General features: G+C 41.0%; 1 protein-coding gene across 7 annotated transcripts in view; it reads right to left on the bottom strand.

The window, feature by feature from the left end:
- Positions 1 to 26,145, bottom strand: part of NBEA (neurobeachin) — a 448,073-nt gene that overhangs the window by 277,606 nt on the left and 144,322 nt on the right. For 6 of the 7 annotated variants that reach the window (XM_038761708.1, XM_038761703.1, XM_038761704.1 and 3 more), the window contains 4 exons: positions 19,927 to 20,365; positions 12,959 to 13,113; positions 10,538 to 10,664; positions 1,576 to 1,703 (listed from right to left, as the gene is read on the bottom strand). In XM_038761708.1, coding sequence (XP_038617636.1) covers positions 1,576 to 1,703; positions 10,538 to 10,664; positions 12,959 to 13,113; positions 19,927 to 20,365 — 849 coding nt within the window. The remainder of the gene's footprint in view (positions 1 to 1,575; positions 1,704 to 10,537; positions 10,665 to 12,958; positions 13,114 to 19,926; positions 20,366 to 26,145) is intronic. The other variant, XM_038761706.1, reaches the window with a different exon arrangement.

Raw genomic sequence — 26,145 nt, 5'->3', positions numbered from 1 at the left:
AGGTGGGATTATTTCAACCCCCTGCCAAGATGTCATACAACATTTGATCCATTAAAATCCCACTCCCTCTTCTCCCCTCCCCTTACCACCCCATAAACCAGAACAACAGTAGCCAAGGCCAGACTGAGCAGCTGGACTAGGCAGCGTGGAGCACGGAGATTCTTGGTTCCTACCATTATTTCTCATTTTGACAGTACTTTTCATTTTTGCCACCTTGATCATTCCTTTCTGGTTCCTTTATCCTTATCTTGGCCCTTGCCTTTGCCAATTCTCTTTTCCCAGGTATCTAGTCACTTTTCTTGATTTCTTCGCCATATTCCTTAACTTACTGGGAGAAAAAAAAGCAAAGTTTCTGGATGGGAGCAATGAATTTTCTGGAAAAGCTCATCATCAAATTATTAGGAAAAATAATATTCTGAGTTTATTTTTCAGTAGTGAGTGAGAGCTGATGCAGGAGCTCCCCCTTTTAGACTGTGAGCCCACTGTTGGGTAGGGACTGTCTCTATATGTTGCCAACTTGTACTTCCCAAGCGCTTAGTACAGTGCTCCGCACACAGTAAGCGCTCAATAAATACGATTGATTGATTAATTGATTGAGAGTCACCCTACAACATTGACTGTAACTTCAATGTTTAATTCTTGTGGGGAAAGGAAAAAAAATACCCAAAGTTCCTTAATTTCAAAAAAAAACTATGAAAATGTATGAATCTTAGTTGAGAAGCTGAAAAAAAGCTTACTAGAAGCTCACAATTCACAAAAAGCACCATTTTGGAGGGCCAGGTAAACTGCATTCCTAGAGACTATTCTAATGGTGCGTTGCCACCTACACATTTCATGAATATGAGTAAAAGAACAAAGGTGTATGACCTTGAGTTTGTATAGCACAAACCAACTCTCTGCGTACATATGCCCATGTTACATTTCCAATCAATCAGTCATATTTATTGAGCAATAACTGTGTACTGAGCACTCAATTATGTGCTTGGGAGAGTACAATATAACAGAGTCGGTAAACTTTCTCTGCCCCCAAATTCCAGTTTGTTTTACATCAATCCTTAAGCCCCACATCACTGGGGCCTCGGCTGAAGACGGTACAGTACAGATGTTCAGATTTTGTGTACAACAGTCTAAATTTTCAAATAATTCCCAATCAAAGATATATACAATCCAGGTGGATCAGGATAATGCTACTCACACAGAGGAGGACACTAAGGTCCACAGGAATGTTAAGAGATTTGCTCTGTTACTAATAAAACCACAATTTGAATTTAGAGATTCCAGTTTTTTTAGTTCAAATCTTGCTTAACACTATTTTATCTGATCAGCCATTAACATGCAGGGCAAATTTAGCTTTCTAGATTCCAATAAATGAATCAAAGGAAAGGATTTACTATCTTGACTTTCCCCCTGTAAAGAAGAAAGGAGAACATATCTTCTCAGTTGTAAGAGACATCACCTTTTTTTGGTGATAACTGTATTACTCTAAAAGAAAAAGCTGCCCAAAGAAATCAGATTTGTGTTTATATAAAGGACAAAAACAATCAGAAAAGAAATGGAATAAAAAAGAAACTGTACCTTCAATCAACAGCTCTTGTCCATGACTGCCCAGCAGCGTACGTGAGAGGAACGGGGCAAAATCTACAAAGATTTCACGAAGCAGGGGGGCAACTTTTTCTAACGCTCTTTCTAGCTTGGCAGTGATGCTGTTGAAAATAAGACACATAGTGATGAATTAATACCAATAATTAGATACCAGACCATACTTGAATCTAAAGGAAAATTTTAAGATATTATGACAATTGAATGATTACAGTTGATGTGTTCACCACCCAGGTCAAAGGAAATACTTCATCACACAGCAGTGGTGGTAAGGATGTGGAATTTGTTACTGCAGAAGAGCATGCAGGCAATGGGTTTTGGATAAATCTGTGGCTGCGGAGTTCAAAATAGTTACTTGAAGGTACTACATGAAAAGATTACCAGTACAGTTTTGCAGGACTCCATGGCACTAAAATATTGTATACTCAAACAAATCATGATGTTATCTCATATGCTGCTGAACTTCTGAACATTTTCAAAATCACCATTCCCCAAATGGAAGGAAGGGCACTTAGAGGAGCGATTCAGGAGACGGAATGACCAAGTGGAAGGAGCACAGGACTGGAAGTCCAGAGATGTCGGTTCCGGTTCCAGCTCTGTGACCTGGGGCAGTTCTCCTACCCTCTCCATGCCTTAGTTTCTCTACCTGAAAAATGGGAATATTATTTATTTATATTTATTTTTTATACTTATTTATATATATATATTTATTTTATTTGTACATATCTATTCTATTTATTTTATTTTGTTAGTATGTTTGGTTTTGTTCTCTGTCTCCCCCTTTTAGACTGTGAGCCCACTGTTGGGTAGGGACTGTCTCTATACGTTGCCAATTTGTACTTCCCAAGCGCTTAGTACAGTGCTCTGCACATAGTAAGCGCTCAATAAATACAATTGATGATGATGATGATGATGAATAAAAAAGATCTGTCTTGCCCTTTCTCACAGGGGAGTTTTGAGGATAGAATGAGATAACTGATGAGAAAGTACTTCGCAGAAAATTATTGGTATGCTTCTAGGAAATCACTGACCTCCCTACTGCTATTTTTGTATTTCTCATTTTCACAGTATCCTTTTCTTGAAAAGGAAGGCTAGGAAGATTTTTGAAAGAGACCAGTTCTTTGAATTAGCTTCTTGATCTCCAGGTTCAAATCTGCATTTCAGAACAAAATGGCACTGGGTTCTGTGAATGACGAAAAAAGGAAGCCTGCTGGTTTCCTATTAGTTATTCTTTCATTTATTGAAATGATCAGCAAAAATGAACAGAATGTTTTCTAAGAAGTTCTGCAACTGTTTCCATTTTAATTCCCCAAAATGTATTTTCCATAGTTACCAGAGAGTCTGAAACACCTTCCTCTGATATGTATCACACAAATGACATAAAAGAGGTTTTAATTTTCAAGTTCTTGGGGATACACTTGAAGATCACTGAGAAAGTTTAGCCAGAGTCATTGATGCAAACTTCCTCAGTAGATTAGTAATTCCTCTCAGCCAGGGACTGTGTCCACCAACATAACTGTACTCTCCCAATCATTTTAGTACAGTGACCTGCACACATTCAGCACACAAAATGCTGACTGATTTTCACTTATTACCTTGTGTTAGGTAGAAATTAGCCCAATCTGGATAAAATATAGTCATTTTATAGAAAAAATAATTTTTTTGGGTAGATTGTATGTTCCTTGGAGACAGGGTTCATGTCTAACAACTCTGTTGTATTGTACACTCTCAAGCGCTCAGTTTACTACTACTAATAATAACGATGGCATTTGTTAAGCACTTACTATGTGCCAAGCACTGTTCTAAGCACTGGGGTAGATATAAGGTAATCAGGTTGTCCCACGTGGAGCTCACAGTCTTAATCCCCATTTTACAGATGCGGTTAACAGGCACAGAGAACTTAAGTGACTTGCCCAGAGTCACATAGCTGACAAGTGGCAGAGCCAGAATTAGAACCCATGACCTCTGACTCCACTAAGCCACTCTGCACACAGTAAGCACCCAATGTATGCAAAAACATAGCCTAATTTATCAGGTGCAAATACATTCAAAACGTAGCTCATTTTACAAAGTGCACATTCCTTAACATTTCTCACAACTATCATATCACGCTGCTTCGTGGCTCTATGGAAAGAGCCTGGGCTTTGGAGGCAGAGGTCGTGGGTTCGAATCCTGGCTCGGCCACACGTCTGCTGTGACACCTTGGGCGAGTCACTTAACTTCTCGGAGCCTCAGTTCCCTCATCTGTAAAATGGGGATGATGACTGTGAGCCCCACGCGGGACAACCTGATCACCTTGTATCCCCCCAGCGCTTAGAACAGTGCTTTGCACATAGTAAGCGCTTAACAAATGCCATTATTATTATTATTATTATTAACTATCAGATAACACATAGATATTTATTGAGCATTTTGAACGTATAAGCCACCTAGGGAAAAGACTATAATATGTAGCTTTTTTATTTGCAAAGAGAAGGAAACTGCTCACAATGACCACTGCAATGCGTTAAAGGTTGTTCAGAAAATGTGCATGATACGGGCACTGTGATCCAGATATTTAAATTCTCAAATGGCATGACACTCATCTACTGCAAATACATCCACAAATACAGATCATTTTAAATGACTGGGTCCAGGTTTCAATTTTGATTACTGGCTTTTTTCTAGTTTGGATACAATGGAGAATTGAATGGATTTGGGTAAGCACCTGACAGGGATATATGGGGCTGTGAAGCCAGGCCCTAGAATCTCTCCTCTCCTCTAGTCCTTGAGCCCTGTAAAATGAGCCATACATCCTTTCCACTTACTGTCAAACCAGCGTGAGGGATCCTCAGAGACGGAGTGGGGCTTGGGCTCTGGGGCAGCTAAGACCCTACTGAGAGCTCACCTCCTCCAGGAGGCCTTCCCAGACTGAGCCCCTTCCTTCCTCTCCCCCTCGTCCCCCTCTCCACCCCCGCATCTTACCTCCTTCCCTTCCCCACAGCACCTGTATATATGTATATATGTTTGCACATATTTGTTACTCTATTTATTTATTTTGCTTGTACATATCTATTCTATTTATTTTATTTTGTTAGTATGTTTGGTTTTGTTCTCTGTCTCCCCCTTTTAGACTGTGAGCCCACTGTTGGGTAGGGACTGTCTCTATATGTTGCCAACTTGTACTTCCCAAGTGCTTGGTACAGTGCTCTGCACACAGTTAAGCGCTCAATAAATACGACTGATGATGAGCTACGGAGTCGATCTCCATTCCAGGAGGCCGGGCAATCGTCAAACTGACTCCTGGCCCAGGGTCTACTGCTGCTATGGTAGCTCTGGCTCACCTTGACTTGACTGATGACGACAACCATCAACTCCAGGCAGGAAAGCAGAGTCAGAAAGACCTGGGTTCTAATCCCAGCTCTACCATCTGTCTGCTGTGTGAGACCGTGGGCAGGTTACTTTACTTCTCTGTGCCTCAGTTACCTCATCTGTAACATGGGGATTAAAACTGTGAACCCTATGTGGTACACGGACTGTGTCCAACCTGATTACATTGTATCTACCCCAGCGCTTGGTGCAATGCCTCGTACATAGTAGCGCTTAAACAACACCATTAAAAAAAAAAAAAAGCAGTGTGGAGAATTGTCTAGCCCCACAACGGTTAAGTAGTTATGGCAGCAGTTCTGGAGCTCCCGACCCTAGAGGATGTCCCCGTCTGGCTGGGTGGACTGGGCTGGGTGAGGCGCATTGTGCACATTCTCTTGGAATTCGGGATTCTGGATGAGAAGAGGCTCTTGGTTGACCCCTTAGCTGGATGAAGGCTTGGGGGCAATAGACAGAGCCAATAACCTTGTTCCAAAATCGGTCCCTTTGAGGCTCTATGGAGTGAGAAGGACTAACTGTGGCTACCCATCCTGCCCAAAGAGCCATGGGGGAGTGTGTAGTGGCTACGTTCCATGCAGGGGATTGTCCCTCTTGACCCTTCTTATACTTACGATGCTGGTTCATTTCCCATAGAAACTGGAAAAATCTCTATTGGCTAAGAACTACAACAAAGGACAACATGATGCAATACTTTTAATTCAATTTGGGATTATTGCAGCCTCTCTGCAAAATGCTCCTACCAGAGGGGGCTTTTAATGTGGCTTTCTTCCATTACTCAGAATATTGGCACTACCACTACTGCTCCTCTACAGAGCCATGGAAGGGACTTCCTCAACCAAAACTGGAACTATAGTAAACCACCATTAATTTACCACTTCAGTACCTCCCAAGTCATCATCAATCATATTTATTGAGCGCTTACTATGTGCAGAGCACTGTACTAAGCGCTTGGGAAGTACAAATTGGCAACATATAGAGACAGTCCCTACCCAACAGTGGGCTCACAGTCTAAAAGTCATCAGTCTTCCTTTACGAAACAGTATCAAAGTTTTTTTTACATTTTCTTTACCCATTCCCAATTTCAAAAATCAGTAACTCTCTACTGTTAATCAGTTTCAGATCTTCTTCTGCAATTGGTAAAGATCTTGCTTGATTTGAAATAGTAAACCAAACCACTAGTGTGCCAGAGCATAACAAGGCCTCCCACCTTGCAGGATTTTCACAACCCCTACTTCAAGCAGTAGAGATACTTGGGGGTGGGGTGTGTGTGTGTGGGGTGTGTGTGTGGTGTGTGTGTGGGGGGTGTGTGTGTGTGTAAATAAATTGATGATGGACAATTCTCTATGCTGCACCCTTACTATGCACCAGCTCCAAGGGAAAATAATAGGATTGTGTGTGTGTGTGTGTGTGTGTGTGCGCGCGCGCGCGCGCGCACGCATAAATAAATTGATGATGGACAATTCTCTATGCTGCACCCTTTCTATGCACCAGCTCCAAGGGAAAATAATAGGATTCCAGTCCTATTTTACAATGGGTAAATTTTCTGAGCAGGGCAAAAATTTAATGAACCTGCAACAGTGACATAGTAGTTTTGCTCGGGGCTAAACCACTGGGTTGGGGGTTGGTGGGAGGGGGAGAGGAAGAGAGAGAGAGTGTGTGTTTTGAGAGGGCACCAATCTCAAAGGAGGTCCACCAAACTGGAGTTCCTATAAATCAATCAATCAATCAATCAAATCGTACTTATTGAGCGCTTACTGTGTGCAGAGCACTATACTAAGCGCTTGGGAAGTACAAGTTGGCAACATATAGAGACAGTCCCTACCCAACAGTGGGCTCACAGTCTAGAAGGGGGAGACAGAGAACAAAACCAAACATATTAACAAAATAAAATAAATAGAATAGATATGTACAAGTAAAATAGAGTAATAAATATGTACAAACATATATACATATATACAGGTGCTGTGGGGAAGGGAAGGAGGGGTACTAATAGGTTTCAGAGAACACAAAAGATTTAGTTCTAGCTGAACCACTCTTGTGTTCCCTCACAGACAGCTCACCTCAAATCATTCCAGCCTCATGGGGTGGAAGCATGGGACAGTGAGAGTGAAGAGAGACTAGGTGCCTATAAATACTTATAAAAACAGAATTCTGTCAGAGTGCCCATTAACAGGTTTGATTACTTGCTCCCTTTATTCATCACAGCCCCATAGCACTTATGTACATACCTGTAATTTATTTTTATTAATGTCTGTATCCCTCTCTAGGCTTTAAGCTCGTGGGCAGGGAATGTGTCTGCTATATTGTTCATTCATTCATTCAATTGCATTTATTGAGCGCTTACTGTGTGCAGAGCACTGTACTAAGAGCTTGGGAAGTACAAGTTGGAAACATATAGAGACGGTCCCTACCCAACAACGGGCTCACAGTCTAGAAGGGGGAGACAGACAACAAAACAAAACATGTGGACAGGTGTCATGTCATCAGAATAAATAGAAATAAAGCTGGATGCACATCATTAACTTACTGTGTGCAGAGCACTATTGTACTAAGCACTTGGGGGAGTGCAACAGAGTCAGAGAAACGTTCCCTGCCCAAATAGAGCATAAAACAAAAGCTAGTTACAAAAAAAATCGAGACACAGAGAGATCCCTATCTTTTGGAATTTGTATTCTATCTGAAAGAGAGCATTACATTAACACAGCAAGCACAAAGGATGGCATTTCATCTAAGTGAACTGGAGCAAGGGAGGTATACTGAGATACTGAAACTGCATCAGTAAAGAGAAAAGAGTAGGAAAGGGCTAGGGGAAGATGAAAGACATGGCAAGGTTTCATATTTTGTACGCATTACAAGCCAGTGCACATTTTAAATATTGTTGTGTTGTACTCTCCCACTTAGTACAGTGCTCTACACACAGTAAGGACTCAATAAATACAATGATTGACTGGTTGATGAGGAGCTTACACTCTAATGAGAGAGACAGATGAGAAAATACAGATTAAATCGGGATACACTGACTGTATATTTGCACACGCCTAAGTGCTGAGGGAGAGGATAAATAAACATGTATGTGTTGGAGGGAGCTGACAGTTTGATGTAACTTGGTGTACTGAGAGTTAATCAGGGAATCCTTATTGGAGGAAGTTAGAATTTTACGAGGATTCTGAAAAACAAAAGAGCTACGGTCTGTTGAATTAGGGTGGGGAAGAAGTTCCAAGCCAGTAGGTTCCCCCTGAAAGGCTAAAAGGGGATTACTCCTAGGAAAATTCATCCCCAATTCTGCCATCGTACCTTCTATGCCTCTGTCTCGCATAAGACTAGAAGCGTGGTCCTCACAAGTACACTTCCAAAAATGCCTCATTATAACTATTAACTATCTGTCACAACTACTTAGGGAAGCAGAACAGCATTAAGAAGAGCCACATTACAGTTAAGGAAGTGAGACACAGAAAGCTAGGAGAACTGACAAAGTTTTAGAGTTTATGATTAGGGAAAGGTAGGTGATAATTTTTAGACCAACTGCTCCACTTCCAGATAGCACTCAGCGAACTTGTTTGTTGACACTTATTTGATAATATATTCTTGTTTTCTCCACTCATATTTTACAGCAAAATCAGATTATTTTAGTTAGGCAATTTAAAATAGGCAATTAATGCCAACTTTGTAAAATCTTGATGGCTTTGCAAATCCAGATGCAATTTAGGTAATTTTAAAAGATGGAGGCAAAGTTATCTCTTGGTGTTCAAGAGGTTTATAGCCTTCACTGAATCCCAAATAAACATATTCTGGACTTTACTGAATTGAAAGCATCCCTGGGGATGGCCCTATATAACTGTAAAAGCTTCCCAGAATGCATGTTTGGGAATGTGTAATTGCTTGTTTAGCAGAATGGAGCAAAACAACCAGACTAAATGGGACTTCAGGAGGAGACAGAGACGGAAATGAAAGCATTCACTTTTCAATCAATAAATCCAATGAAACCATATGAAAATTAAGTAGATGGAATTAAGGTATGATTTTCTAAATACTGGGAAGTTGGATGAGGCAGAGAAACATTAAAAGCTAAAAGAGAACTAATTTTTAAATGGCTTTTAAAAATTGGAACAAGAACTCCCTACTGTTAATCACCTACCAAAGTTCCATTATTAGAGAAAACTCAAAAGACTGGATTCTTATATTTTGGGGCAAATTATAAGGCTCCTTTAGGGATTTGAAGAAAAATATTTTAATTGTAAAATGCTAAAATGTCAATGAAAATCCTCACGTTCAAATATATTGTTTTTCTAGATTAAGAAAATTCTAGAAAAAAAAGTTAGAGATTCAAGACACTAACATCACTTGGGGAAAGCCCAAGACTTAAATAGAATGACTGTCAGATTTGATAAAAGTCTATAAAGAATTGCCAGAAGAATGTCTAAGCGCATATTTAAATAGTCACTTCAAAAGAAGCTTTTCTATCACATTAGGAATAGCTCCTTTTACAACACGCTTGGGGAGCAGTGTCGCCAAGTGGAAAGATCACAGGACGGAGTCGGGTGACCTGGGTTCTGACTCCAGCACTGTTACTTGCCTGGTGTGTGATCATGGGGAAGTCACTTCACTTCTCTGGGCCTTGGTTTCACCATCTGGAAAATGGGGATTAAAGCCTACAACTCCCTCCCACGTGGCCAGGGCAAGTCACTAAGCATTATTCAGAATTATTCAAAATGGAATGCAAGGTCCAATGGTCTGGTTAAAGACGATGTTTTTAAGTTAGAACTGGCTGTGTCGGTCTTCAGGACCCACTGCACATCAGTGATGTCAATCAGTTTCTAGCTCTTTCCTGTAGCTGATCTACCTTGTTTATTGGATTAAGAAACAGTCCTTTTATTGTGATCAGGTGAGGCAAAAGAGGACTGGGGATGAGGGAGGAGAAGAGAGGAGGGGTTGGAAGGGCATGAACCTATGCACATCAGAAAGGTAATTTGAATGTCTTGATAAGGAAAGTCAATTTGCACGAATATAAGGGCATTCATCCTATTTTTCACACACTGAACGAAGCACACAGTGGCACTGCTCTTTATGGGAAACTCATTTCTGAGAATAGCAGATGCTCCCATTCAGAATCCAAGGGGCACAAGAGAAACAGATTCACGAGAAAATGAATGCATTTGACTGTCCTGTAAATAACCTCATTTTATAACCCCCCCGGTCATTGAAAGCACTGGTATTTAGACATCTAAAATATTTACCTAACTGCATGAAAAAGCTGTAGCATTTTGCAGGCTAAGTAGCAGTTTATTAGAACTGAAAATTCAGAGATTTGAGTTTAGTTGAAAGCTTATTTCTAAATCACCATGTAACCTGATGAAGCTCACTTAATGACTTCTCCCAATCTTAGTTCATCTGCCAAAATGGACCTAGCAATTACACCACGGTTTTTTGATGAACAATTGGAAATAGTTATAAAACACGCATTACTGAATCTTGTTTGAGCCCTGCAACCATGCAATTCACTCTTTCATCCCTCTTTTCCTGCAGTTTTATTCTGTAAAGGAAAAAAAAATAAGTGAAATCGGGAGTCTCTCACCTCATATTTTCCGCTGAATCCTCCGGCATTGGAGCAACAGTTTGCACAGCTGGAAGGTTTTTGCTGGTAGCACCATTTACAAAACTAGAGGATGAGGAGGAGGAGGAGGATCCTGAATCCACTGCACCTGTGCCCAAAATAATACACTTTTTAGTCTTAAAAATAAACATAATCACATTTAAAAGATCTATCCTTTGGTCTGATTGATTTCCATATTATTTTCTGGTTTTAAAGGAATTAACTCAATTTTAAATCAAAACGGTAATTTTATATTGGAAAAAAGCAGAATAATTGGTCATTAGGACACTCATAACCTTTGGAAACTAATATTTACATCTTAAACATTAACAGTTCAATAGCATTTCACGTTGGGCTAACGACACCATGCTACAAAATGGAGTACATTTAACAAAAAATGAAAGACAACAACAACGAATGAAAGTAAGTTTTACGATAAAACAAAATTAATAAATTAAATTACCACAACAATGCAAATCCAGACAAGCAGATTATTTTGCTCCTCCTATGACTAACTTGTCCAAGTTTGTTTTTAAACACTAGAACCCTGTGAAATGAAATTCTCTGGGCTCAAATTTTCATTACATATTAATGGTAAATTATAATTTTGACAAAAGAATCGTTGAATGCCTTCTACGGTAGTCTTCAATCACTGGTTCAAGGACTTTTCTCGGATTATGTAAAACTGTGATTTCAGAACAGGGTTTTAGCTGCCATACTATGAAAATACAGGATATACCAGCGGAGTTGAGAGACATCTAGTGTCTCTAAATGTGATCTGAACATACAGTATTTTCATAAGACTTAGCTGAAGCTCTGGGCAACATTTGATCCCGGCATAGGGGTTCCTAAACAATGTTTTTGGCATATAACTGGGCAACATCAGGACATATCCTTATATCCCCAGGGGATCCATGCAATTAAAATTTACAAGAGTAACTTTTTTTCCATAAACTGCAACTGTACCACTTGTTACTTACAGCTCCCATTCTTTCTATCCCTGTTCTGAAACAGAAACTGATTACACAGACACACAGAAATTGTGACCCCCTCAAAGGTCACAGAAAGAGGAATTCTATTTTCCTAAAATCCTCAGTGTGAAAGGCAGACCTACATTTTCTAGTGTCTTGACATACTTAATTTTGGGGAAAGGACGTTAACATTCCTAGTCTAATGGGAGCAAAGAAGTTGGGGAAAACTAATGTTAGGATTAAAGAACCAGAGAGAAGAGAATGAGGAAGAAAGGTCTGATTTAAAGTGCTAAGGGAAACCAGATATTGGTCCAAGTGAGTGGAAGAATAAAACTTCTCAACAAAATGGAAAAAGCCTCAAATGGAAACCAATCCCCTTATCTACAGTCAATGATAAGGCTCAACAGAGCTGCTACTACAATCATTCAGCTTGACAAAATTTGATTTAGTACCTTCTACTCACTACTTTACCATAAATAAACTGTAGATGGTTTGTCAGACTTAGAAGTGGGATGATCAACAAGATACAGAAAGCACAAAGAAGAGCTGCAAAATTAATCAAAATGGGAAGGAAGGAAGTAATGACAATAAATGGAAAAGTTTAAGGCTATACAGTTTGGAGAAGAGAAGGCTACTATGGTCAGGGAGGAAAATGCAGGGATCATCTTGCGTTGTATAAATACCTAAAAGGGAATCACAAAGATTTGGGTAAGGATTTATTTGAATTAATCATCAACAGGAACATTCCTGGAAATTAAACAAAAAGGTTAACTTCAGGAGGGCTTTTCAAAAAGTAACGAATTTGAATGCTCTGCTTTTAGGAGTCTTCAGGGAAAGGGGGACAATGAATTGGACACCACTGTAATCTCGAGATAGAAATGGGATTCCATACTAAATGCAATTTTTGCTCACATCCACTTTTCATCGAATTTGGGGCTGGAATGGAACATTCCCTCCGGGCATACTGTCAGACACCTCAAGGAATGTCTGCTTTCCCTTAGGGGACCCAGCAGAGATCATCCATTAGGACTGAACGAGTATACACCACCAAATCCATTTTCTGTCACTGCAAGGGATGCTGATTATTGGGAGACCCTGCCACTCTCCATGTCATTTCCTATGTTTCCATAATAAATCTTTCCTATCCGAATTCTCCTTTCCTTTTGCACCCCATGCTTCTTTCATGTTTGGAAAGAGATAAGGGGTGGGGGAGAACAATGCAAATGTGTCCCTTGAAAATAGCCACTTCTTAATTAGAAATCATGCATCATATCCTCAAAGACTAACAAGAAGTAGAATGCTCAGAAAGGCTAGGATAGCTCTGAATGTTCAAGGTGTTTATTTTAACATTCAACTAAGAAGAAAAAAGAAGAATATAGAAAACAGAAAGAAAAAAGATGAGGGGGGTCACAAAAAGATTTAAGGACAATACCTGTTGTATTAATCATACTTTTTGGTGTAGCTCCTGTAGCAGCAAATATATTGGGGGTGCCGCCTGCCGGCAGTCCGCTTCCAGGAGTAGCAGCTCCAACGGTGGTGACGGCCAGACTACCCGGAGGAGGCTTCTTTACAGGCACAACAACACTCCTGGCGAGAAACAGACGAACAAAGTAACTAAAACTGAAATCCAACTGGGTTTTGAGGGCCTCGGCGTCATCCGTTCCTTATTTTTAACTCAAGTCCTTCTTGATCGAGAACGGCAAGACGAACACTGATGGTACCTTAGATGGCCAGATAATACCTACTTGACAATGTGTTCTATTAGGAAAACCTCTGTGTTGAACACGGATTTGCTAACATTTCAGGAAGGGGCATGTGGCAGCCTTGGTGGAGTGGAAAAAGCCTGGGTGGAGAGTTGCGGGACCTGGGTTCTAGTCCCAGCTCTGCAACTGTCCTGCTGTGTGATCTTGGGCAAGTCATTTGACCTCTTTACAATCTTAGTTTCTCCATCTGAAAAAAAGGGAATAATATCTGCTTTTTCCTTATCTTACGGGGATGTGGTGAAGACAAAAAGGAGCCCAAGAATGAAAAAGCCCTTTAGGAAGAAAAGCGCTATATGAAATCAAGGCAATATAGCAGTAATAGTACTACAGCTGGGATTAGAAAAAAAAAGATAGTTTTTGTTAAGCGCTTACTATGTTCCAGCCACCGTACTGGGGTGGATACAAGCAAATTGAGTTGGACGCAGTCCCTGCCGCACATGAGGCTCACAGTCTCAATCCCCATTTTAGAGATGAGGTAACAGACACAGAGAAGCGTGACTTGCCCAAGGTCACAGAGCAGATGTGGCAGGTGTGGGATTGGAACCCAGGTCCTTCTGATTCCCAGGCCTGTACTCTAGCCATTAGGCCGAGCTGCTTCCTGTTGTTTCTATTTGCCAACGGGGTGTACTCAGGTGGGGGTTGTTCAGACACCTCAGGCAAAGTCTGGTTGCCAAAGTCAGCAAAGCAGACTAGAGAATCCCAGCTGAATGTATATGCTCTAGAACCCACCACGGGCTCCCTTTAGGTCTGTTTATTTACATTTCCCGGTTGGGCAGTTTGGTTTCTATCTGATGTCATTAGAATATGCTTTCACTTGTTTTACAAATAGGTAGGGGCCGGGGGTGGGGTGCTACAAAACAGGGAAAGGAGGCAAAAAGTCAGGTCTGGCACAATACCAACAATACAAACTTTGGAGATGGGACTTGCCACTCCCTTGCCTCCAAGAAACACAAAATGGGAATTCAGCCTCATTTTAAAGACCTGCAGGTCAGCAGGCTCATTAATCTCAGAAAGCTAAAATTCCACAACTGTCACTGAGACCCGGAAAGCATGGAGGATGTTGTTTAATATACAGGAACAAGCTAATTACCTTGAAAGGGCTAATCACTGTCATTTCAAACATGGGAAAAGTATCTGGAGCAATCTTAAGCCTTAAATCTTAAAGGACAGGCCCTGCTAAAGAAGGATCTTCATTGAGTCCAGTGGTCTGATGGATGGATGGATAATAATAATAATAATAATAATAATAATAATAATGGCATTTATTAGGCACTTACTGTGTGCAAAGCACTGTTCTAAGCACTGGGGAGCTTACAAGGTGATCAGGTTTTCCCACGGGGGGCTCACAGTCCTAATCCCCATTTTACAGATGAGGTAACTGAGGCACAGGGCAGGCTCTAGTAAGACTGCAGAGGAGCACTGAAGACTATGGGCAGGGACTGTCTCTATTGCTCTACTGTACTTCCATTTATTCAATCATATTTATTGAGCACTTACTGTGTGCAGAACATTGTACTAAGTGTACTACGAGAAGCAGCGTGGCTCAGTGGAAACAGCACAGGCTTTGGAGTCAGAGGTCATGGGTTCAAATCCCGGCTCTGCCACTTGTCAGCTGTGTGACTTTAGGCAAGTCACAACTTCTCAGGGCCTCAGTACCCTCATCTGTAAAATGGGGTCTAAGACTGTGAGCCCCCCGTGGGACAACCTCATTACCTTGTGACCTCCCCAGCGCTTAGAACAGTGCTTTGCACACGGTAAGAGCTTAATCAATGCTATCATTATTATTATTATTATTACTAAGTGCTTGGCAAGTACAATTCAGCAACAGACGGAGACAATCCCTATCCAACAAGGGGCTCACAGTCTAGAAGGTACTTTCCAAGCTCTGCACGCCGTAAGCGCTCAATAAATAGGATTGAATGAAATGAATGAAAGGCAGCGTTGTCTCTGATTGTGCTCTTCCTTTCTTTCTGCTGAAGGCAGAGATCCCCGAACTTGAGAACCAGCTCTGGCCTGGAGTCAGGGTCAGGACCATTTGGGCAGGGGTTGGGGAAAGGGCAGGGGCTGGACACCAGCACTCATTCTGTCGGGGGCACAGCAGCGGCTGCTCATCCCGTCTTTCGACAGCTTCCGTATGCATCTCTGAGATGGATACACAAGCTGGGCTGCAGGCAGCCAGGGAGGTCACTGGTTTGGGACAGTATTTCCCAAATCAAGGAGCGGTTACTGGAAGGGGTCCTCCAACCTTCCGGGAGGGTGGCGATGCTCCTTGTGGAGCCTAAAGAGAATCACGATCCCTCATGTTTTCAAACAATTGTTTGACGGTAAGAGGCAGTACAGCCGGGAAGAATATAAGGGCAGGAAAAACGCAGAGCTCAGAAATGAAAACTGAAAGCTCCCCTACCTAAGGGAAATACACCACGCTGGTGATCAAATAAAAAGAAAGTACAAAAGCAGCAGAGATGTGGATGTTAATAAATTATGTATAAGCTTTTACTTTATTTAGAAAAAAGGCCCCATAATTCCAGACAATCTACTGTGGACCGTTCTTCTGTTACACATCAGAAGTGAAAATGAATTTAGATTAAAAAAAAAAAATTTTTTTTTGGCTTTTCCTCATATCTGCCTCCTTCTATTTACATACTAAGCAGAAATCCAAGAAGACTAAGAAAATAAAGGCATGGAGAGCTCACCCATTTACATCAAACTCTATAATAGTTTTCCAAAGGATAATTTCTGACAAACTACTGAAATTTTTCCTTGCAAATTGGCATCTGGTATCCTTTCCTTGAATCAGGTTTGCGCCTAGCTGGAGCAGGGGAATCACTACCCCATACCAACGGCCAGTGAAAGAGGTTAACGGGATAAGAGTGCTCTCGGCCTCAGAAGCATCATATTAGCACCAAAACACAACTCGCTGTACTGTATGACGGGCAACTACCTCCGCATTAAAAATGCTTGCTGAACCTCAACAGCTTCAAGCCAGTAGAAAGGAGATTTGCAATATTAAATGCTCTCAATTTTAATTTAGTTTCTGGACACAGAGAGAAATACTAAATGTGATATACCCTGGAAACCCTGACCAAAACTGAAATGCATTCTTTGGCAAAATTTTCAAGTGAAATCCAACTTGGAGGAAACCATATCATTCACAACTATGGAACATTTGTGGACAACATGTTGGGAAAGAAAGGCCGTATTAAAAAGGTATTTATGGAACTAATGAACACCCAATTTATAATGATTTCATGGCATAAATCAAGGTAATCTAAATGAGAGATTTGATAATGAAACCAAAAAACTGGCATAAAATATCAGCAAGAGGAAAAGCCATGTGGCCTAGGAGAAAGAGCACAGAACTGGTTCCTAATCCTGGCTCTCCCACTTGTCTACTGGGTAAGTCACTTCACATTTCTGTACCTCAGCTACTTCATCTCTAAAATGGGGATTAAATCCTGCTCCCTCCAAATTAAGACTGTGAGCTGTATGTGAGACAGAGACTATCCAACTTTTTATTTTGCTTCTAACCCAATGTCTAGTACAGTGGTTGGTACAAAATAAGCATTTAACAAATAATCCCCTCCCCGCCGCCCCCACGCAAAAAACAAAAGAGTAGAGGACATCCTTTATGTTACTCAAGCTCTCCAAATTTCTAAATTCCAAGACCCAAAATAGTCACAGCAATTTTCAAACTTTGAAAAGCTTGAAAAGTCAATCCTAGAGGCAGAAGATGTCAAACTGCATCAACAGTTGATTGCAAACTTCTTTTCAAACTGAAATATATTGCTAGGATCCATAGCAGGGAACTGGTAGAGCTATTATTTACAAACACATAAAGACCTAGGTGATCTCCACTGAGATTATGAAATATTATTATGAAATATGACTGATATACCAAAAACAGACAAGTGATTTCATGCCTCTGTCAAGTCAGAGATAACTGCAAAATCATTTATTGGCAGGGCAAGTGCCATTATAATTCTACGTTCTCAAATTCATAGTGTTCAGAATTCTCCTTCTCAAAAATGTCACCCTGGATCCTCTTTTCAAGGAATTCGGTCTGATGTTAAAAGACATGTCATAACTTAGATTTCAGACTCTAGTGTCTCAGAAATCTGTTTATATAGCTCATAATGCAATTAGAGCTACCTTAAGACAGATGAGGCAGGAGGCAGCAATATATTGAAACCTAATTGAAAAATGCGGTTGTCCAGAAGCACTTGTGGGGAAGAGGTCTCTGAAAGGCTGCTCAAAGCTTCAGAGTTTGAAGTGAAATTTTTGATGTTGTCACTCTCAATCTATTGAATAGCTGACAGACAATCAAACCCGTCTGGCTGGCTGGCAGCTCATTTTGCTGGCAGGTGGCAAACAATTAGACACACCAATTTGTGCCTCCTGATGACATTAAAGCATGAAACTAAGTTGTATGCAGGGCCTAGTGATTTGTGTGAAAGCATTTCAAAAATAATACTCTTTGCCGTGGCAACTCATTTCAGACTGCCACCTCCCATTATGGCTTTGAGCGGTGAAGACGACAGACTTGAGTTACGTGCAGGGCAAGGCCGCTTCTGTTCAATCCGTCATCGGCGCCCCCCGAGACCCCAATCCCCTCCTTTCATCAATATCACCTCATCATTTACATTCGATAGTACTTGAACTGCTGCATACATTAGCTACGCAGGAGTCCCTCTGGCTAAAATGAACTGGAATCTGCTTTGTGCTCTTAAATGTTGCTCCTACGATTTCGAAAAAGGAACCTACTCCACAGCGTATTGCTTAAATATTACTGTGACCAAACGGCACCTACCATTCTGAAAAATCTGTCGGCTGACCGGCCTTATACATTTCTTATTGCCCTTAGAGACAGCTCTGTAACTTAAAGGATTGGTTTCATGACTTTTGTTAAGTTTTAGCTTTCAGACAGGATGAAATTAGCAGTTTAAAGTGATATGGAATTCAATCCCCCTGAAAATAAAGCAGCTAAAATAAGATCCTGAACTTAATATTGATTGATTCATAGGAATCAGGGTCATTCTTAATTTTTTTTCTCTTGGCCAAATGGTAACAATAATAATTACAATAAAAAATTCTAAGAAATGCACCAAAGATGACAGCAGACAAGATGCCATAATATATATTCCCAAAAATGCACCTGACTTGCCAATGTAATATTTTCTCTAGTTTAAGGGTACTCTGAGGAAATTCATGTTTGAATAAAATAAAAAAAATTTATAATAAAAAATGAAAGAATTAAAAAACTCCATAAATGAGAATTAAATTTCTAAGAAGCGTTCCAATATCAACCACAAAAATTCTTATTCTAAAGCTTTTTTCAATTCCCTATTTTATAAAATGGGCAATATGTATATCATATATAATATATACATATATGTGTAATATAATATGAAGTGACAGTGGTTTACATTGACCTAAAAAAGAGAAAATAGCTCATATGCCAGATTTCATATCTTCCCTCTCAATTTCAGAGTAAGTTTACGGGGCACAGATAATGCAAATTGAAGATATTCATAAACCGCATTTACCTTTCTGGAAGAATATGAAGAAAAATGACAATGCAGTAATTAAGTTCCCTTGCATACCTAATAATTTCATCCTAATGGAAAGCAATCTATTTTAACACCTTTTTTCCCAGAAAAAATCTAAAACAATAACATACAGACTAAAGCAGATTTTTCCGTAAGATAAAATGTTTTTTTCTCTGACATGACTGTTAGGAGACAAGTAACAAAAATTACTACATTATGATCAATCCATTTTTCACTCCTGATGCCAAGTCACATTCGTTTCTTCCCATAATGACATCATTGGATTATATCCTGAATTATCCCAACAATTGTGTTCTGCAGTTAAATGCAACCATTTTGTGAATCAGTATTTTCAACAGTTATTAAACTCAGTGTTTTCTGTCATGAAATATCATCAGCTTTCTAATCTCTGCATTCACATTTTAGTTCTAAATTCCACTTCAAGCTTTCCTTCTACTTGAAGGCACCGCTATGTTCTTTTATCTTGTGTGTATCTGAAAGTGCATTTGCTTCTCCATTTTTACAAAACTATATAGTTTTCTTTTTTGTACTACAGGTATTCTATTGCATTCTTCAATGCATGAACTAAGCCAGCATCTTAATCGAACACACAGAGGAAGAAAATGATTAGGACACCGACAATTTAGATCACTCAAAATATCACTTTTGAGTGGTGAAGAGCTGGGCACGAAAATTGTCACGGAGCATTTCCTTTCGTTTCTCAATCCGCCTCTTTCAAATTCAGGGATATGAAGCCAAAATACTTCAGTTAAAAGAACCCCTCTTTTGTATCAGAGTTAATACTGACTGACAGTCGATTCCATTGTTGCGATTTTATTATTTCATGCAAGGCGTTATTCCTGATGCCTTGGATGAAATAATAAAATCAAGTTGAGCCACAACTTCATGGAGCCGGGGCTTTGTAGCTACAGAAGTCACAAACATTATTCCTTCGTATTTAATTTCATTAACTGGCACTGCGGCTTCCACAGCTTCAAAAGGTATCGCGCAAGCCTCTGAATTCATGGAATTACGCATTTCACCCCCGCCGCCGCCACCCGAACAATATGATTGATAAGCTGGGAGCATACCTGTCAAAGGAATGAAACTGCATGGGAAGAATAGCCTGAGCTTCCCTCTTCAATGCAGGATCCGGGTAAGGAATAGGATCAGGGCCACATTCAGTCATTTCAACCGGGGCGGCCACGAGGCTTTTCAGTATTTCCTTGACGTTGATGCCTTTACTTTGGCTGATGCTGGATATGGACGGTGCCGGCTTCAACATTTCATTGGGGCTCTCTGGTAAGTTCTCCTGTGATTTCTTCACTTCGGAGGACAGCGTAGACAACAGCTCACTCATGGCATCCGGGCCTGTGCTGTTCTCCAGGTCTGCCCCGTTAAGGATGTTGGGCATTTGCTCCTCACCAATTCCGGAATCGGTGTGAGGCATGGAGCCTTCCAAATGAATGTCTTCAACTGGTGTGGGGGTCTCTTTTTCTTTGATGCTCTCTGGAAATACTGCAGGAGTTTCTGAGTTGGGACAGTTGAAATAAAAAGCATTAAAATCATTCAGTCAAGAATACTGTTTCAGTACTTGAATGGATTCTCCTAAGCGCTTGCTACAGTGCTCTGCACAGAGTAAGCATTCAATAAATACTGACTGACTACATAAAATAAGCCATAAGATCTAAAACAATTCAACTTGCCCACAAACAAAAAGTGATAGCTACACTCAATAACGTATCTAACTTTCTAAGACCTTACTTGTTTGGAAAGTATATGAATGCTATTCAATTCTTCTAGATATGACTAATAATGGTATTATTATTACTAGTAATGGCATTATTATTGTTAATAATTATAAATGATTGTAGGATTTGTTAAGCATTTACTATGTGCCAAGCACAGGGCTAAGCGCTGGGGTAGATACAAGATAATCAGGTCCCACACAGGGCTCAAAGTCTGAGTAGCTCGGATAATGGGCATTGAATGCCCGTTTTACAGATGAGGAAACTGAAGCCCAGAGAAGTGAAATGACTTGCCCAAGGTTACACAGTGGAAAAGTGTGAGCCAGGATGAGACTACAGGTCCTTTGATTCCCAAGCCCAGGCTCTTTCCACGAGGCCATGCTGTTTCTCTAAACTTAGACATTCACCCAGACTGATATTTCTAAAATCAGCATAAGAAAGTTTGGATTTCTGGCTGCTTTCAAGTACATCCAGTTGTTCTAGAATACAGGCACTATATTTTTGCAAACCTTTGTGTTATGGACAATCCATATTACAGTACAATATTTTCCATGTGCAACAATGTGCACAAGCTTATGCCATGTGTCAAGCACTGTTTTAAGCACTGGGGTAGATACAAATCAATCAGGTTGGATACAGTCCCTGTCCCGCATAGGGCTCAGAGTCTGAACAGCAGGAAGAACAGGTATTGAATCCCCACTTTGCAGATGAGGAAACTGAGGCACTGGGAGGTGACTTGCCCAAGGCTATTCAGCAGGCAACCGGCAGAGCTGGAATGAGAACCCAGGAGTCCTCTGACTCCCAGTTCCATACAACTATTTCTTCTGAAACTGTGCTCTCTAAGGTCACAAATGGCCCCCTTATAATCAAATTCAAAGACCTATGCTCTATCTTGATCCTCTTCAACTTTTCAGCTCCTTTTGACCCTGGGTACCATCATCAATCGTATTTATTGAGCGCTTACTGTGTGCAGAGCACTGTACTAAGCGCTTGGGAAGTACAAATTGGCAACATATAGAGACAGTCAATCAATCAATTGTATTTATTGAGCGCTAACTGTGTGCAGAGTACTGTAGTAAGCGCTTGGGAAGTACAAGTTGGCAACATCTAGAGACAGTCCCTACCCAACAGTGGGCTCACAGTCTAAAAGGGGGAGACAAAACCAAACATACTAACAAAATAAAATAAATAGAATAGATATGTACAAGCAAAATAAATAGAGTAATAAATATGTACAAACATATATACATATATACAGGTGCTGTGGGGAAGGGAAGGAGGTAAGATGGGGGGGATGGAGAGGGGGACGAGAGGGAGAGGAAGGAAGGGGCTCAGTCTGGGAAGGCCTCCTGGAGGAGGTGAGCTCTCAGCAGGGCCTTGAAGGGAGGAAGAGAGCTAGCTTGGCGGATGGGCAGAGGGAGCAGGGCATTCCAGGCCCGGGGGAGGATGTGGGCCGGGGGTCGATGGCGGGACAAGTGAGAACGAGGTACGGTGAGGAGATTAGCAGCAGAGGAGCCTCTCTGCACAAAACCTTTCCTGGCGTCGGTTTCGCTGACATTTAAAACTTTGTTCTTCCCCTGCCTCTCTGACCGTTCCTTATCTTCTTGTCGTGGGCCTCTGGCCAGGCCTTCATCTGGTCTTCTGCTCTTCTTGCTCTACACTCTTTTCTGGAGCTCATCCGCTCACAGGCCTAGAGCTAAGAGCCCTATGCGGATGACTTCCCAATCTATCTCTCTAGCCCCAATCTTACTCTCAATCACACACCTCTTGCTTTCCAGACATCTCCACTTTAGCGTCCTCACCGACCCCCCCAAGCTCTACATCTAAAACAGAACTCCTCAGCTTTCCCCCGATCTTGTCCATTTCATTAGACAGAACCATCCTTTCTGTCCCAGAAGCCTGAAGCCTCGTAGTTATCCTCGACTGTTTGCTGGCTTTTGATCTACCATAATAATAATAGTGAATAATAACTGTATATAATAACTGAATAATAATAATACCATAATAATAATAATGATGGCATTTGTTAAGCGCTTACTGTGTGCAAAGCACTGTTCTGGGCGCTGGGGTGATATAAGGTGATCAGGCTGTCCCACGTGGGGCTCACAGTCTTAATCCCCATTTTACAGATGAGGTCACTGAGGCCCAGAGAGGTGAGGTGACTTGCCCAAGGTCCCACAGCTGACAGTGGGCGGAGGCAGGATTTGAACCCATCACCTCTGACTCCAAAGCCCGGGCTCTTTCCACTGAGCCCCGCTGCTTCTCACTTGTCAGCTGGGTGACTCTGGGCGAGTCACTTCAGTTCTCTGGGCTTCAGTGACCTCATCTGGGAAATGGGGACTGAGACTGCGAGCCCTACGGGGGACAAGCTGATGATCTTGTATCTACCTCAGCGCTTAGAACAGTGCTTGGCACATAGTAAGCCCTTAACAAATACCGTCATTATTATTATTATTATCTACTGCAAAAGCCTGCTTGCTCTTCCTCGACCATGTCGAGGTCATGAGAAGCAGCGTGGCTCAGTGGAAAAGAGCCCGGGCTTTGGAGTCAGAGGTCATGGGTTCGAATCCCGGCTCCACCACATTTCTGCTGTGTGACCTTGGGCAAGTCACTTAACTTCTCTGAGCCTCAGTTACCTCATCTGTAAAATGGGGATTAAGACTGTGAGCCCCATGTGGGACAACCTGATCACCTTGTATCCCCCCAGCGCTTAGAACAGTGCTCTGCACATAGTAAGCGCTTAACAAAATGCCATTATTATTATTATTATTATTATGTCCTGGATCTATCCCTTCTGCCCCACCCAAAAGGCTACCACCACAGACTACCAGCTGGAACATTTTACCAGCCTTCCCATCATCCATTCACTACCTACTGTGCTATTTTCTCCTAAGTGATATTTGGCATATATTAGCCCCCAGGGGAGACACGACTGGTGAAGCTGAGAGAATGCGGGTGGGGTTGGGCAAACCACCAGCACGATAATCAACTCCTCTCAGGTTCTCACTACTCAGCCTGGAACCGAGGCTCATCCATCATCTCACAAGAGACTCAAATATAAACATTCAATTAAATGTACCTGAATTTTGAAATGTTCTTTAAATTACTGTACGAGTTGAAATGCAGTTCTGTAGTGAATTATGCCATCCATTATTCAATCAATCGTATTTATTGAGCGCTTACTGTGTGCAGAGCACTGTACTAAGCGCTTGGGAAGTACAAGTTGGCAACATCTAGAGACAGTCCCTACCCAACAGTGGGCTCACAGTCTAAAAGGGGGAGACAGAGAACAAAACCCAAACATACTAACAAAATAAAATAGAATAGATATGTACAAGTAAAATAGAGTAATAAATATGTACAAACATATATACATATATACAGATTATTCATACATCATGAAGCAGTAATATACAGAACTATTACCAACGAACATCCCCAGTATCACCCTCTACTTAGGCAGGAAGTGGAGAATTAAGTTACAGTATCTGAAGCTAGGGAGTGAACTAAAGTTTTTATAAAAGATAATCCCATTCATTCATACTTTACAAAATAAAATAGTAAGAGATATTAATATCCAATAAACTGTGGTGACAATACTTGATACATGGCTTTCAAATCTACCACCCTGGACAGTGACCACTGTTAGGAAGAACACACCAGGCTTTTGGGCAGCCTTCAAAGCATTTGTTTGGTATTAACTTTTTCTTTTTTTACGGTATTTGTTAATGCTTACTATGTGGCAGGCGCTGTACTAAGCACTGGGGTAGACATAAGCTAATCAGGTTGGACACAATCCAACATAGTGTTCACAGTCTTAATCCCCATTTTAACGGATGAGGTAACTGAAGCACAGAGAAGTTAAGTGACTTGCCCAAGGTCACACAGACAAGTGGCAGAGCTGGAATTAGAACCCAGATCCTTCAGACTTCTAGGCCTGTACTCTGCCCATTAGGCCAAGCTACTTCTCAACATAACAATAGCATTTATTGAGTGTTACTGTGTGCAGGGCGCTGTATTAAGCACTTGAGAGAGTACAACACAACAAAAAAACAGACACATTCCCTGCCCACAATGAGCTTGCCCAAAGTCACACAGCTGACAATTGGCAGAGCCGGCCTTTGAACCCATGACCTCTGACTCCAAAGCCTGGGCTCTTTCCACTGAACCATGCTGCTTCCCTAATAGTCCGTGACCCATTGTTACTCTATTTATTTATTTTACTTGTACATATTTAGTCTATTTATTTTATTCTGTTAATATGTTTTGTTTTGTTCTCTGTCTCCCCCTTCTAGACTGTGAGCCCACTGTTGGGTAGGGACCGTCTCTAGATGTTGCCAACTTGGGACTTCCCAAGCGCTTAGTACAGTGCTCTGCACACAGTAAGCCCTCAATAAATACGATTGAATGAATGAATGAATAAAGGAAGAGACAGACATTATTAAAAAATAAATAAATTACAGATCTGCACATAAGGGCTGTGGGGGCTGGGGCCTGAACACAGGGAGCAAGACAGAGAATACATCAAATGGCATCCCACAGGGACCGGTCCTGGGGCCAATTTTATCCCACATTTGTTAAAGGCCAAGATGAAGAGATCAAACACATCCTTAATAAATACACAGAAAAATACTCAAGACGGTGGAGTTGGCCACACTACGCAAGACAGGAACAAAGTTCGAAATGATCTAGTCAAAGCGGAATACGGGTGTGAAAAAAAGAAAGAGAGCCATGGAGGTGGTGAGGCACGTATGAGGTACGGAGTGGGGCTGGATTCATATTGCTTGACTGTAAAGGGGTTGAAGATGTAACTTTACAGGCTCCTCATGTGGTGAAAGTCAATGCTCTGGCAGGTCTATTTTTCCTATGATTCCTTATTTCCACCCAGAGTTAACTTGCATCCTGCTCCCTCTCCGCATTTTGTCTCTCCAGAAGGGACTTAACAGTGGTCGATGCTTTTGTAATGTTCCTTTTCCTTTGCCATTAAAAGTCACTCATTATAGATACTTTCTAAATGCATAAAATTTGATGAATTACATTCTAGAATGTTTTAAGGTACACTGTTATGCCTGTAGGTGAACTAATTGGTCTAATGTGCAAGCAGATGGGCCTAAAGAATGAGCCATCCTAATGCCTGCTACATAAAGTACCATAATTGCATAATAACGTAAAAATTCAAAGGGGAGGCAGGATTCAATTAAGTTTTAAGGGTTGGGTAGCACTTCTGAATCCAGAGACTGCAAGTCCTTTATCAAGAATGAATTGAGCATGTTAGTGTTGTCTCAATTAGGAATAGCGAAGAAACTATTAATGAATAGAAATGTCATAAAAGGCATCTAAAAATAAAAAAATGCACTTCTACTATGTATATTTAACAAAAGAAAATTTTAAGGACCTAAAATGCACAGAAACTCAGAATGAAGTGTGTTGAAAAATTATTACAATGCACGATTCAGGCTCAAAATGGACTATATTACCAGTGAACTGTTCATTTCTAAACCCTATATTCATGTAAAAAAGAAAATGGACCCCAGGAGCAAGAGATTCATGAAGAAAAAGTGA

The sequence above is a fragment of the Tachyglossus aculeatus genome, chromosome 20 (genome assembly GCF_015852505.1).
Source record: "Tachyglossus aculeatus isolate mTacAcu1 chromosome 20, mTacAcu1.pri, whole genome shotgun sequence".
Lineage (NCBI taxonomy): Eukaryota > Metazoa > Chordata > Mammalia > Monotremata > Tachyglossidae > Tachyglossus > Tachyglossus aculeatus.
Note: the sequence above shows the minus strand (reverse complement) of the source record. Positions and strands in the feature narration are given on the sequence as shown.